This window comes from Heptranchias perlo, chromosome 6 (assembly GCF_035084215.1).
Source record: "Heptranchias perlo isolate sHepPer1 chromosome 6, sHepPer1.hap1, whole genome shotgun sequence".
In the NCBI taxonomy this organism is placed as follows: domain Eukaryota; kingdom Metazoa; phylum Chordata; class Chondrichthyes; order Hexanchiformes; family Hexanchidae; genus Heptranchias; species Heptranchias perlo.
The window spans coordinates 10,604,809-10,619,605 of record NC_090330.1 but is presented as its reverse complement, the minus strand read 5'-3'; the positions used below and the strand labels follow the sequence as shown (position 1 = coordinate 10,619,605).

Sequence of the window (14,797 nt, the reverse complement as noted above, 5' to 3'; positions counted from 1 at the left end):
AGATTTGATAGAGGTATTCAAAATCATGAAGGGTCTAGACAGAGTAGATAGAGAGAAACTGTTCCCATTGGCAGAAGGGTCAAGGACCAGAGGATATAGATTTAAGGTGATTGGCAAAAGAACCAAAGGTGACATGAGGAAAAACTTTTTTATACAGCGATTCTATGATTCTATGAAATGAATCTCACATGCTACCTGCATTGGAACCACTGGGCACAGGTCTTCAGTCCCTGCCACAAACTCTGGGAGTTAAATTGGTTAACCCCTGAATTTGGGCGCGGGCATATTAAATTGGTTAACCCGAACCATGACGGGGACGAATTTCTAGCCCTCCATTCCCTAGCCACGGACTCAATCCCTCTCCTTGATCACTGTCTGAGGCTGAGCCAGACTGTTTGCGATCTTGGCGTCCTATTTGAGCCTGAGATGAGCTTCCGACCACATATCCCCTCCATCACAAATACTGCCTACTTCCATAACATCACCCGTCCCTGCTCCTGCCTCAGCTCATCTGCTGCTGAAACCCTCATCCATGCCTTTGTTATCTCTAGACTTGACTATTCCAATGCTCTCCTGGTCGGCCTCCAATCTTTCACCCTCCAAAACTCTGTTCCCAAATCTTAACTCGCACCAAGTCCCGTTCACCCATCACCTCTGAGCTCGCTGACCTACAATGGCTTCCGGTCCGGCAACGCCTCAATTTTAAAATTCTCAATCCTTGTTTTGAAATCCCACCATGGCCTCGCCCCTCCCTATCTCTGTAACCTCCTCCAGCCGTGCAACCCTCCGAGATCTCTACTTTCCTCAAATTATCGCCTCTTGTGCATCCCCGATTTAAATCGCTCCATCATTGGTGGCCGTGCCTTCAGCTGCCTAGGCCCTAAGCTCTGAAATTCCCTTTGTAAACCTCTCCACCTCTTTACCTCTCTCTCCTCCTTTAAGACACTCCTTAAAACCTACCTCTTTGACCAAGCTTTTGGTCACGTGTCCTAATATCTCTTTATGTGGCTCAGTGTCAAATTTTGTCTGATAATGCTCCTGTGAAGCGCCTTGGGATGTTTTACTACATTAAAGGTGCTATATAAATGCAAATTGTTGTTGTTGTTGATTTTTCACTGCTGATCCATTGACTTGTTTATTAATCTTTCTGCCCAGTTAACTACAGTCATACTCCTTATTTCATTGAACTTTGCCTTTTCCCAATCCTGTACCCTTATTTGGACTCTTCATTTTTCTTTTCTAATGTTACATTGAACCTAACCATATTATGATCACTATTTTATCCTACTTCATTTCCCATAAGAACATAAAAAATAGGAGCAGGAGTGGGCCATATGGCCCCTCGAGCCTGCTCCGCCATTCAATCAGATCATGGCTGATCTTCTACCTCAGCTCCACTTTCCCGCCCGATCCCCAAATCCCTTGATTCCCCTAGAGTCCAAAAATCTATTGATCTCAGCCTTGAATATACTCATCGACTGAGCATCCACAGCCCTCTGGGGTAGAGAATTCCAAAGATTCATAACCCTCTGAGTGAAGAAATTCCTCCTCATCTCAGTTCTAAATGGCCGACCCCTTATCCTGAGACTATGCCCTCTAGTTCTGGACTCTCCCAGTACTAAATGAAGCGGTGGATCTTTCCATGTTGGACTAGAAACATACCGATCCAGTAAGCAGTCCTGGATGCATTCTAGTAAATGTTCTCCACTTTGACCATGTCCATTACCTTTATTCCAATCTATCTTGCCCTGTTGTTCTTGGAAATCTCTCTGAATTATCTGCAGATCTCCACCTCCACCTCATATCAACTGTTGGTGCCCTGTAATGCACATCAAGAATTGTACCATTTCCCTTCCTATTTCTTAATTATATCCGTTAAGATTCTGTCTTAATGTGAGAGCACTGTGATAGAATCCTTTACTAACTGCCACCCTATAATTTCCCTCCCTTAACTACTTGGTGCCCTGCTAGTGCAGAATAAAGTAAATAGAGACATTTAAATAAAAAACTATAAATAAAATATTGAAAACAGTATGTTCAGGTAGGCTCTGAATGTCAAAGTTTTAATGATTTTAATTGCGGAATAAATAGAATAATTTTAATATTAATGTTCAATTTATGAAGAGTTCTAACCATATAAAGGAGATCATCAATCCATCGGCCGATCTGGTTCACTTCTATTTTACCGATCCATGGGCTCTGGTACAGTTCATTTACCATGGTGTATTTGATGTCTGCAACTGCCGGATTTATAATGGTGAAAGGCACACAAAGCCACTGGTAAGGAAAACAAAATACAATAATTGTACCTGCATAGTCCACATTCAAAAAGAGTCACCAATCCTCTTCTTACTATATAATTCTTTTGTCAAGCATCCAGCGATATTTTATGGCACTTTACGTGCAGTATCAGTAGCACAATACAATCTTTGAGTTATGGTTATCAGTTTTATGATTACTTCAGGTAATTGTGCAGCTGTGAAACAAATTGTGTTTTTGTACTGAGATGTCGTTTTTTGTACTGTCATTTTTAATCCCTTATATAACTAAATTTAAAATAAATCTTGTCACGTTTCCTAGAACATCCAAGCTAGCAATCAGGTTCCAATCACTTTGGCTCTTTGATCTGGTGTTTAATTAAGAAAATGGGGTAAATTTATGCACAGTTGTAAACACAGTTGCCAAGCATAATTTAAGGCTGTTCGTCCTGAAGTTTCACATTCACATTCTATTGCGGATTTTTGATAACGCATTAGCCCCAAAAATCTACAGGCTGCGATTACAGTGTTTATGAGGTCACCTTATTTGCATGAGGCCATTTTGGGAAGATCTCTGGTACCCACCTGCCCCATGCGGCTGAAAAATCTACAGCTTGCCCGTTCGGAGGCTTCTAGGCTACCCCGAGATCCCAGCCACCTCTCCTTTCACCTCCAGTATAAGGGGGGGTCAGTCCAGATTTTACTTAAAAAAAAGTTGCCCTTTCTTCGGGGGTCCAGGCTACTCCCTTGCCCGGACTCTCCGGTGGGGGCCTATTTGCACCCATCTGGAGGCTGGTCCACCTGATTTCACTCAGTATACTGACCTCCAGTCTCCTGGAATAGAGAGTTCTCTCCCCGGCTCTATCCCCGGGGCCAACCCCTGAAGTGATTGGCTTTGTAAGGGGTGGGTGGAGGTTATATGCCATACATGATTGATTGAGAAATCCCAGAACCGGCGAGTACCTGACACCATTAGGTCCCTGCTGTTTTCCAGTGGGTCCTATCAGCCTCCGAGGGAGTCCAACGGAACCTCCAAAGGACATTCAAGGTCACTGTATTTAAATAACCGAGGATAAGACGGCATCACTGTTCATGGTTTCCTGAAATTAATATTGTCATGTTTTGGCTGATTAACCAATGTCTTTGTATACGAAACTGTAATCTTATCAAAAATACCATTATCAGGCTTGATTGTAAGAGCCATACTTCAAAAAAGATCGAAGAGAACTTGTGTTTATAAAATGACTGCAGGGAGGAGAGATTGTGTGATAAGCCTGTCATTTTGGAGGGGCTTTGCAATCAAGTCTATGCTGGACAGTGGAGTTTTGGGAGAAACTTTCAAAACAGGAGACTATTTCTACTGGAGAAAAGTGTTCATAGTAGTTTGACAGTTTCTCGAACTTTTTTATGGTGTATGTATGAAAATAGTACCTTGTGTTCTATATGATTTGCCTCATCCTAGTGTTAATACTTTTGTGTGTTTATAATTTTTGGATATGTAGATATTCCCCAGTAACCTTAGGCAGTCTCGCTTTGATTTGTGGTGTAATATCTATTTACTCAAGAGTCTGAATATAAAGCTTATATAAACAAACATGTCAGAGTTATTATCACTTCAGAGTTAGACACAATTCGCTTCGAAAGTTTCTGTAACTCTAAAGTTGTGTTGTACTCTAATTACATTTTAAAAAATTACCTTCGCTTTTCTAATATACATGGCCTGAGACTATTGGAGAATATTAAGAGGTATGGAATTAGGGCGAGGGTAGCAAAGGGTGGCAGAAGTTTGGAACTCTCTTCCGCAAACCGCAGTTGATGCTAGTTCAATTGTTAATTTTAAATCTGAGATTGATAGATTTTTGTTAACCATAGCTTAAGGGCTATGGGGCTAAGGCAAATATATAGGGCCTGATTTTAGCAGGCCTGCGGGTTTCCGGCGGGTTGGGTTTCGGGTGCGTGGCCTCCGCGCCCGGTGAAATTAGTGGGTTGCCCGCGTGATCGTAGCAGGCAATCCACTAATTGGATCCAATTACCTGCTCCTCCGGGGTCCGTGCTGCTGGTCTGCGCGTCGGGCGGGCTGCGCATGCGCAGTACGATCTGTCAGCTGGAGGCTCTCTAGTTAAAGGGGCAGTCCTCCACTGACAGATGCTGCAACCAATGGAACAAATTACAGCATGGAGCAGCCCAGGGGGAAGGCTGCTCCCAGTTTAATGATGCCTCATCCCAGGTATCATCAGATGGGGTGCGGAGGAGGGTGAGGACAGAGATCTTCCACCCGGCGGGCGGGAGGAAGCGGCCTGCCTCTGCCACCAAGAAGGCCTGGCTCGAGGTGGCAGAGGGGGTCACCTGCGCCACCAACATATCGCCCACCTGCATACAGTGCAGGAGGCGCTCCAATGACCGCAGTAGGTCAGCCACAGTGAGAACACAAAGTCTTTCCCCTACACTCGGTCTGCCACAACACTGCCCCCACCCCACATCTCCTTCGGCACCGCCAACACTACTCTGTCACATCACCCTTCATACCCACTCAAACCCCATCCTCATCTTACCTCCACCTACTCACCTCGCCAGTACTCATCCTGCCACTAACACGCAACCCAATCCTCATACAATCTCATGGCTCCATCCCATACTCACCCTCTCGTGCATCTCCCTCACGGCCAGCCTCACTCAACCTGCCACCACCTGTGCTGCAGCCACAGGGCATGCATCATATATGTGCAGTAGGCAGCGTAAGGCAAACGTGTCGTGAGCATGAAGGGGATGCACAAGGGTGTCTGAGGGTTTGCCACGGGTGTTACCTATATTGAATTTCAGAGCAACAAACATCACACATTATATTGGCACCACCACTGCCATGTCTCCGCGAATCCTGTCTGTTGTGTCCAATAATGCCCGCTCCTGGGTATCACTATGAGGACCCACCACTGATGCCACCCATTGTGTTACTGCAGAGTAGGTGCAGGTGTATTTGCAGGGTTCTTCCGCGCAGACGACTGAGAGACATCGGCGGTGTACCCAGCTGCACCCTGGAAGGATGCGGTGGAGAAGTTGTGGAGGGCAGTGGTGACTTTGACAGCGACGGGTAAGCAGTTGGTGCTGGGGTCAGCCAGGAGCAGCTCGGCATGAAAGAGCCTGCAGATCTCCACGACTACATGTCGAGCGAATCTGCGCCTCCGTGTGCACTGCTGCTCGGAGAGGTCCAGGGAGCTGCGCCTCGGTCTGTGGACCCTGTGGCGAGGGTAGTGCCCTCTGCGATGCGTCTCTCTCTGCGGTAGCCCTCCCTCCTGCTGTGCAGGTGGGCGTGCAACAACACCGTGTTGGGGGGCTCCACGTCTCTGCGGCGGACGGCGTGGACTGCGAGGCTGCTGGGGCTAGTCATGCTGTTCGTCCTCCGAGGGTGTCCACGCACCACCCATCTGGCAGGTGTTGGTCTGAGGAGTTGTGCAGGGTAGGTGGGTGGTTCCTCGGACTGGGGCTGCGGTTTCGTGTCGGTCTGTCCTCTGGCTTGGCGGGGGGTGGTGGGGGGCAGGGGTTGCCCTATGTGACGCGTGGGTCTCCTGCGTGGGTGAGGGCTCTCCCCCGTGGAGTGCACCTTGGCATCTGCCACAGGCTGCTGGCTGCAACACGCCTGGTTGGAGGGAGACTGTTTCCCCCAGTGTGTGAAACACTCTGCGATGAAGGTGAAATCCCACACTTCCTCTTTTGACAGCTGATTCAGCTCATTAAATGACCTCAACAAGCAAGGTAAGTACTCTCAAGTGGAACCCCGCTGGCTTTAATTGCCTGCGGGATTCCCACCAGCGGGGGCCACGCACGCACCCCCGCACGTCATCGGGGAACCCGGAAGTGGTCGGGATCGCGGCGCGATCCGGTCACGTGACCGGATATCGGGATTTTCGGGGCCCCCCCGCTGGAAACCCGCAGGAAACCCGACGCTAAAATCGAGCCCATAGAGTTAGGTCACAGATCAGCCATGATCTCATTGAATGGCGGAACAGGCTCGAGGGGCTAAATGGCCTACTCCTGTTCGTATCTTCCTATGTCCCTGTGATTAAAAACTTGTTAGAAGGGAGGAAACAGAGAGTAGGAGTTAAGGGCAGTTTTTTGGAGTGGTTGGAAGTGGGTAATGGTGTTCCCATATAGTTCAGGTCTGGGGCTGCTTATGTTCACTCTGTATATCAATGATTTGAATATAGGGCTAGAGGGAGCAGAGGATATTAAAATAGAAGGCATTAAATAATTCTGAGAACCAAAGGAACTTGCAAGGGGATTACGATAAAATGATAGGATGGACAAGAAAGTGGCCGATGGAATGTAAAAATGTGAGGTGGTACATTTTGGTATAAAAAATAAAAGTTAATAATTATACTTTGAACGGAGGAAAACTAGCTGATGTGGAAGAGCAAAGGGAATTGGGGGTTCAGGCTCACAAGTCTTTAAAAGCAGCACCTCGAGTGCCATAAAAAATGCTAATGGAAAACTGGGTTTTATTGCAGGAGGTATAGAATATAAAAGTCAAGATATAATGATATATATAAAACCATAGTAAGACCACAGTTGGAGTATTGTGTGCAGTTTTGGGCTCTGCTCTATAGGAAGAATATTGAGGTAATTGAAAAGGTACAGCATAGAGTCACTAGGATGCTGCCTGGTATGAGGAAATATAAATACAAAGAAAGACATGAAAAATTGAGGTTGTTTTGTTAGAACAGAGGAGATTATGAGATGATTTGATAAAGTGGTTTAAATTAAGAAGAGATGAGACAGAGTGGTTGTAGAGTCTACAATAAGGGGACATAGATATAAGATTAAATGTAAGAGATTATGGACAGAGAACAGGAGAAACGTTTTTACACTGAAGATTGTGAGGAATGTGCTACCAGAGTTAATGATTGAATCAGAGACCATGTCAACCTTTAAGAACAAGTTAGATAGGTGGTTCAAGGAAAGGGGAATAAAGGGAAATGGGCTATGTGGAGGATAAACCCCAACATGGACTGGTTACGGCAAACGGACACTTTCCATGTTGTAATTTCTATATAATTATATGTAACATATATGTGCAATAAATCAGTATATTTTGGTGATAATATCTATCATCTGAAGGACTAGGGCAACATTAAAAATGTCTAATTGGATGATCTATGGATGAATTGGCTAAAGAAAAATCGGTACTATAGCCTCAGACAGGTTCCCCCCCTTTCAGGAGACATCAGGATAGATAGGCTTAGATCTGCCGCTTGGCTGTTATGTTGGAGGAAGTGTGGCAACATGGGACTTCCATCCAACACAAGGACGGCCAGTTTTCTGATCACTGCAAAATCCCTGCAAAAATGATTGCTTTGCCAATTAATTCCTTCCAAAACAGATAGATCTCTGATAAAGAATAAAGTTGAAGGTTATACAGGAATAGAAATGGATAAAACTGGTCATAAATAGTTGAGGATGTGATGCCACACGAGAACTACATAAAGGGCAGGAGAAAGGAGAAAGAAGTAAGCACCTTCTCTACACCATAAATTATTTTAAACTGATACCTATTTTTGAAGAACAGAACCTGCTGGCTTAAGATCTTTTGCACTCTTCACTTTTCAAAGCCAGTGCATGTGCAATGAAGTCAATTTTTCTACATAACAGACTGATCAAAACTGTTCCTATTGACCAACCAAGATTTTGCACAGGCAGTCCTAGGACCTGAACTCAATAATTATCTGGGAGGAAGTCAAGCTCTCAGTCACTTGAGCTACTGTGCAATCTGCATATTGTCATTTTGTATTGTAGTATCATGCATGCAACCTCTCAGAATGTTTAATTTTTAAAAATCCTTTAATATTGTACAGTTTCACTGTATAGATGTATTTCCACAGAAGCACCTTTCATCTCTTACACAAACCTCCTTGACATGAGATAGATAGAAGTGAGCAAAAGATCTATAGGACTGGAGTTTCCTCCATGGGCGCAATCAGGAAATTGCATCCAAAATGCGCCCAACACTGCGCCCATCTGGCCGAGGTGAAACTCAGGACGCAAATCAGGAGGAAACTCCGGGCCCATAGCTTTCATTCTGTTATAGTGATACTTTTTAACAGAATCTCTGAAATCATATAAAAAGTGTTAACACTTACCAGGCTAACTATAATAAAAACTATTTGCATTGCATCTGTGTATGCCACAGAGTAGAGACCGCCTAATAATGTGTATATGATAATTACACAAGCTGATAGAATGATGGACCAATAGGCTTCAATATCCAAAATTACAGTTATTGTAGCACCTGAAATAGATGTGAATCATTGTTAATAAATCATAGAATTATAATAAGTAACCTAGTCTACAAATACTATAATTTGTATATATTCAACAACATTTTTAATATTTACCTAATGCGGCAAGAATAGAAGCTGACCAAAATATATCCCCCAGTACAGCTGGGATAAAAAGGAGACTGCTCATGGTATTACCAAATTTCCTCTGGAATGGGTCCATCATAGTGACATACTGTTTGGTTCTCATTGGTTTAGCAAAAAAAAGGCCACCTGCAAATAAAAATAAAAGCAGCTTTTATATTTACAAGGGCAGAAAACCTATGGGTTGCAATCCTGGCAGTTGTACCAAGATCTCCCATTGCCATTGCCCTCTAGAGTTGACTCCACCATAGTTGACAGGATCAGTGGGAGAGCACCTTATTAGCATGGTACCAATGGGTGCAAATACCACCTCGGGCTCAACTCTGGCAATCGCCCGTCTATGGCATGCCCCCCCCAACTCTGGCCATGGTGTCCGTAGTTCTCTGTGCAAATGGACTAATCTTATCAAAAAATGTTAGAAGTAGAATCACTTTCTTCAGGTGTCCAGGCTGGTGGGGCCTACTTTCACCCTTCTGAATCCTGGTATGGCTCATCTCACTCAGCACTGATACGCCCGGTCCTGACTGAGACAAAGGAGCAGGAGCTCAGGGATGAGGTTGTCCCCGTTCCTGGCTCTGCCTTTTTGCTGTCATTTCCCTTGTGAGGGCGGAGGGAAGTTCCAACTCTTTCAAGGCAAAAAGGACCCAGAAATGTAGGAAACCCAATGGAACTGTGAAAAATGTTGGCTTGTTAATATACGGCACTTGCATCTAAGTATACTTGATAAGATTGTAAGAAACTATGTAACTATTTGGCACATCAAACCAATTCTTCTCTAATGAACCATGTACAATTTGAATTGGCAGGGACTCTCTCAAATTTATTTAACCTCATACGTTAAACCTTGGGAATGTCTCCAGGTTACTGTTTCCAAGAAAATAAGCTGTGAATTCTTCCCCTGAGCTCAAAAACAATTGAGCAGAATTTCCAGGATATCAACCTAACTAACTAATACACAATATTCAACTAACCAGTGTTGTTCCGCTGATGACATTCTGATGATATTCAGTGGAGTTATCCTTTGAATATTTGATTATCTATGGCTGGTCACAGTTCGATAACATTCAACCTCTTTCATATCCATATCCTTTTTATATCCTTTTGCTTTTCACCCATTCCCCACCTGATGGTCTCCTCACATTACTCACCATCCCTAGATAGATTCCTGGCTAAGAAACAGGCGAGTGATCTGCTCGCAGAGCTCTACTTATGGTGCTTTTGGTTAGGCTTTAGACGGTGCTTAAGAACAACCAAATGTGGCTCACACTCCAATTTTCCTTCCTTTCCTGTGAAAAGAGTCTGGTCTTCACCTGCTTGCTCATAATTGTACAACTGAGATCAAGAATTCACCACTTGGTTAAAACCTGTGCCCTACCAATCCGTGGTGAAGCACATTAGGGTCCCAATGTGTTGTACCACTGTCCCATCTTTTAAAAACTACTTGAACACCTAATTTCTTGACCATAACTTCATTCACTGCACTTTTGTTATGCAAAGAGCTTGAGTAATTTTGTTTTATCTAAACCCATGCAGGTTATAAAAATGTTCAAAAGCTTAATTGAATTCCTTGGGGTTATATATTGCATAATACTTTCTTCAGTGTACCAACTGAGAAATGACAAAGTTCATGGTCAGACACTTACTTTTGTGCAAGAGAGTTGCACCTCTGCTTGCACTTAAATCTGTGTTGCTGGACTGATCTTGTGTCATGATAGTACGGTTTTGTTTATTAATTCTTACCAAAAATAAGACTGAAACAATAACATATGGGTGCCTGTGTCCAGCTTAATCCACGGTGTGGTATGTAGACTATTTCAGCAATCCCATTGATGAAGCCTCCTCCAACCCATGTTGCTGTAAGAAAAATCAAAATCAAAAGTAAGACAGTTTATATGCACTTGTTGCAATTTGCTGCTGTAGTTACGATAACCACTCCTACATTTGTATGCTTCCCAAATTAGTATATACGACAGATTTTATATGGGTAAAAATTGTGTTCACTTCTACTATAGTTGCGTTGTTTAATAAGCTTGTATAAAATTCCCATGTTCACAATTTTAATGAAGTTGCTAACCCATTTCAAATCATTATTTCATTCATTACAAAGGTGAATACACATCAAAAAGTACTTAATTGTAAAGCGCATTGGGATGTCCTGAGGTCATGAAAGGCACTATACAAATGCAAGTTTTTCTTTCTTTCTATTAGTTATGGTTCTGTGGAAAAGTTAGGCAAGTGGATGCAGTGGACTGGGTCATCCCTCGTGGTGTTTAAGAGTGGGATTTTTCTCTCTTGTGTTGCACTGGTTGTACTGAACAAGATATTAGCGTGTTGTTGGATGGGAGATGTGGCTGTGTAGGCGTCCAGGAATGGACTCAGATTGTCTGATACTCCCCCTGTTCCAGTACAACTACAACACTGGTGTCCAGCCGACAATATGGAAAATTGCCCAGGCATGACCTGTCCACAAAAAGCAAAAAAAATCCAACCTGGCCAACTTCCATCCTATCAGCCTACTCTCAATCATCAGCAAAGTGATGGAAGGAGTCATCAACAGTGCTAACAAGCAGCAGTTACTCACCAATAACCTGCTCACTGATGCTCAGTTTGGGTTCTGCCAGGACCACTCGGCTCCAGACCTCATTACAGCCTTGCTCCAAAAATGGACAAAAGAGCTGAATTCCAGAAGTGAGGTGAGAGTGAAAAAAAACCCCCGAAAAATGTTCCAGATAGAGGCAGTGCACCACTCACATGGATTGACATACATTCCCAAAATTCTTTATTCAAATGTTCGTTGTGGTAGCAGTTTTACATCACCACAGCATAGGATTCATATTATCGCTACATAAGTTTATACATTGTGAGGGTTTCTGTCTTTGGCAAGGAGGCCAAGCAAACTTAGGATTGGTTTGAGGATCTTATGAGGTCTCATGGCTTATGTGATTTCATAAACTGTTTTCCAGAAAGTTTGGATGTTGGGGCATGATCGAAAAACATGCAGGTGTGCACCTTTTTTAGTTACAGCCCTTCAGCGTGGTGTATAGGGTAGAGATGGGTCTGTAGGCCTTTCCTAAGTTGAGAAGGCAGAACTGGGGGTTCAGGTGTTTGCGGAGTTTTGTCAAGTACTGAAACTACTGCTTGATTTGGGGGTAGCAGAATAGGCCTCAAAGATAAGTACAGCTGAGTTCATTTAGCCCAGCTATTTCATCCTTCCATGGAAACCTATGACCTCACCATTTCCTGCCTCCACCCCTACCTCATCCCCTTTGATGCTGAAACTCTTATGCATGCCTTTTTCATCTCCAGACTTGAATATTGTGACGCATTTAAGACCTGCTCTTGCGCACTTACACTGGCGGAGGTGTGACATTGGAATTTCTTGGCCATAGTCTTAATTGGCAGATTCTATTCCACCACCAGCTGCAACAAGAGCACATCATTCTTCAGGATTGTGTTGTTTGAAGTTAAAAAGGAAAAATGTACAACTTGCTTAAGTTTTGGAAATCAGGCAAAACTTTGGGTCCAACATTACGGCCCAGAACAAGGCAGAAAACCAGAGCACCCCCAGATTGGGGAGTGGAAAATTCCACCTGGTTTTTATCCCATTTCTTATGTCCTGCCATTTTCTATTTGGTATTGGGGGAAGGAGGTGGTGGGGTTGCTGTGAGCGGATTATCTGCCCGCTCCCTCTCCCAAGAGGCATGTCTGGGGTAGTTTGGCGGCTATTCCGGGAGTTCCACCCATTCCGCCTGTATAAGGGCATCAGGAGAACTCCTGCCAGCCGAGAGCTTGCGTGAGTCCTGCTGCAGGCCTTACAAGGGCCCCCTTTCCTTTGCTAGGAAAGGTAATCGATCCAAGAGAGGACTGTTTGCATTCGGGTTTGCAAGAGGGCCACTTGCTTCAGTGGGAACAGAAGATTTTAAAAAGATTTTTACTGGGCCGTTCCTCGGCCTTCACTCTACCGTTAGAGCAGCATGGCATCACTGCCGAAGGTTCAGGATGGGTGCCAATGAAGCACCCTTATTGGAACAATGTGCCTGCCTCGCATATATAAATGACCTTGTCCCCATAATTTGGGATGAGGTCTGAGCCTTTCCATTCGAGCAGACTGCTATGTTGCTATTCCACCAGAGTAGTGGCCCTACAGGAATTTCAAGTCCTCTTATCATTCCCTGACTCCAATAGTATTTAACAGAATAAAAACAAACTGCTGACCCTCTATTAAAAGAGTTTAACTAGACTTCATGCAAGACTCTTTACAAATCCATTGCCAAATGGTATTGTCCCTTCCATGTAATGTTTCCCTTACTAACGAGGCTGTGAGAGGCCAGTGAAAAATATGAAAGGGCAGTAGATTGTGAAGTTTAACCTTAGTGGAAGTTCAGCCTTAGAAGAAGTTCAGGCTTGAGGTGCCATTGGACAAGATATTTTTCTCTATAATTAATAGATGTGTGAAGTGAGTGAGAGGAGGTTTGATTAATGCGAAAGGTTGAGGGGTTCCTGGATCATACTCTTCAGAATGTCATCAGCCAAGAGGCAGTGTTGGACAATTCAGTACAGAGGGATGGTGTAGAAAGAAAGAAGTGGGTGACCATCTGCAGGTGCAGCAGAGGGAGATAGGACTCATGTGTGCACGGAAGCCCTGAGTTACTGGAACAGTCCAATCGATACTTAGTGTTGGACAAGCATAAGATGGACAGTGACAGAAAGCAAGAGAAGTGTGACCCTGAGCAACATTGCAGCACTGAGGAGCAAAGGCCTGCCCAAGGGAGTGAGAGGCAAGTAGAGAATGGTAGCAATGGAGAATTCTATAGGCAGGGGTATTGACAGCCTTGTTTGTAGCCATGACCAGAAGTCCTGAAAGGTCTGTTCCCTCACGGGCGCTTGGATGAAGGACATCATGGATCAGGTGGAAAAACTTATGGAAAAGGAGCAGCCAAAAGTCATGGTCCATATTGGAACCAATGATATAGATAGAATTATGTTTGAGGTTTTGCAGAAGGAGTTTAAGAAGTTAAGTACTAGATTGAAAAACAAGATCTCAAGGGTGGTAACCCTCTGATTGCTTCCTGTGCTACGTGCTGGACAGGTTAGGGAGAAGGAGATTAGGAAGATCAACATGTGCATGCAGAGCTGGTGCAGGAGGAGGGGTTCACATTCTTGGGGCATGAGAGCAATTTCCTTCTCGACCTCTCTGCAGCTTTTGACATGGTCAACCACACCATCCTCCTCCAATGCCTTTCCTCCATTGTCCAGTGCAGTGAGATTACCCTTACTTGGTTCTACTCTTACCTATCTGATCATAGCCAGAGTATTTCTAGCAATGGCTTCTCTTCCTGCCACCAGAATGTTACCTCTGGGATCCTCCATGGATCTATCCTTGGCCTCCAACTCATCCTCATCTACATGCTGCCCCTTGGTGACATCATCCGTAGACATGGGGTCAGCTTCCATTTGTACACTGACGACACCCATCTCTACCTCTCCGCCATCTCTCTTGTCCCTCCCCACTGCCTCTATGTTGCCTGATTGGTTGTCTGATATCCAGTCTTGGATGAAATGCAATTTCCTCCAATTAAGTGTTGGAAAGACTGAAGCCTTCACGTTTGGCCCAGCCACATACTCCGTATCCTCGCCAGCGATTCCATCAACCTCCTTGGCCACGTTCTCAAGCTGAACCAGAATGTTCGCAATCTTGGCATCCTATTCAACCTCAATCTGAACTTCCAATCCCATCACAAAGACCAGCTAGTTCCACCTCCTTAACATTGCCCTCCTCTGCCCTTGCCCCAGCCTATCCGATGCTGAAACCCTCATCCATGCTTTGTCACCTACAGTCTCGACTATTCCAATGCTCTACTTTCCAGCCTTCCATCTTCCATTCTCTGTAATCTTCAGCTCATCCAAAATTCTGCTGCCCGTATCCTGTCCTGCACTAAGTCTCGCTTACTCATAGGAACATAGGAACATAGGAACAGGAGTAGGCCATTCAGCCCCTCGTGCCTGCTCCGCCATTTGATAAGATCATGGCTGATCTGTGATCTAGCTCCATATATCTGCCTTTGGCCCATATCCCTTAATACCTTTGGTTGCCAAAAAGCTATCGATCTCACATTTAAATTTAGC

General features: G+C 44.4%; 1 protein-coding gene across 1 annotated transcript in view; it reads right to left on the bottom strand.

Annotated features, from left to right (window-relative positions):
• LOC137322736 (high affinity choline transporter 1-like) overlaps positions 1-14,797 on the bottom strand; it is a 56,705-nt gene that overhangs the window by 21,159 nt on the left and 20,749 nt on the right. The window contains exons 3-6 of the mRNA XM_067985741.1: positions 10,412-10,525; positions 8,645-8,800; positions 8,390-8,538; positions 2,134-2,277 (exon numbers count right to left, since the gene is read on the bottom strand). Of these exons, the coding sequence (XP_067841842.1) occupies positions 2,134-2,277; positions 8,390-8,538; positions 8,645-8,800; positions 10,412-10,525 (563 nt within the window). The remainder of the gene's footprint in view (positions 1-2,133; positions 2,278-8,389; positions 8,539-8,644; positions 8,801-10,411; positions 10,526-14,797) is intronic.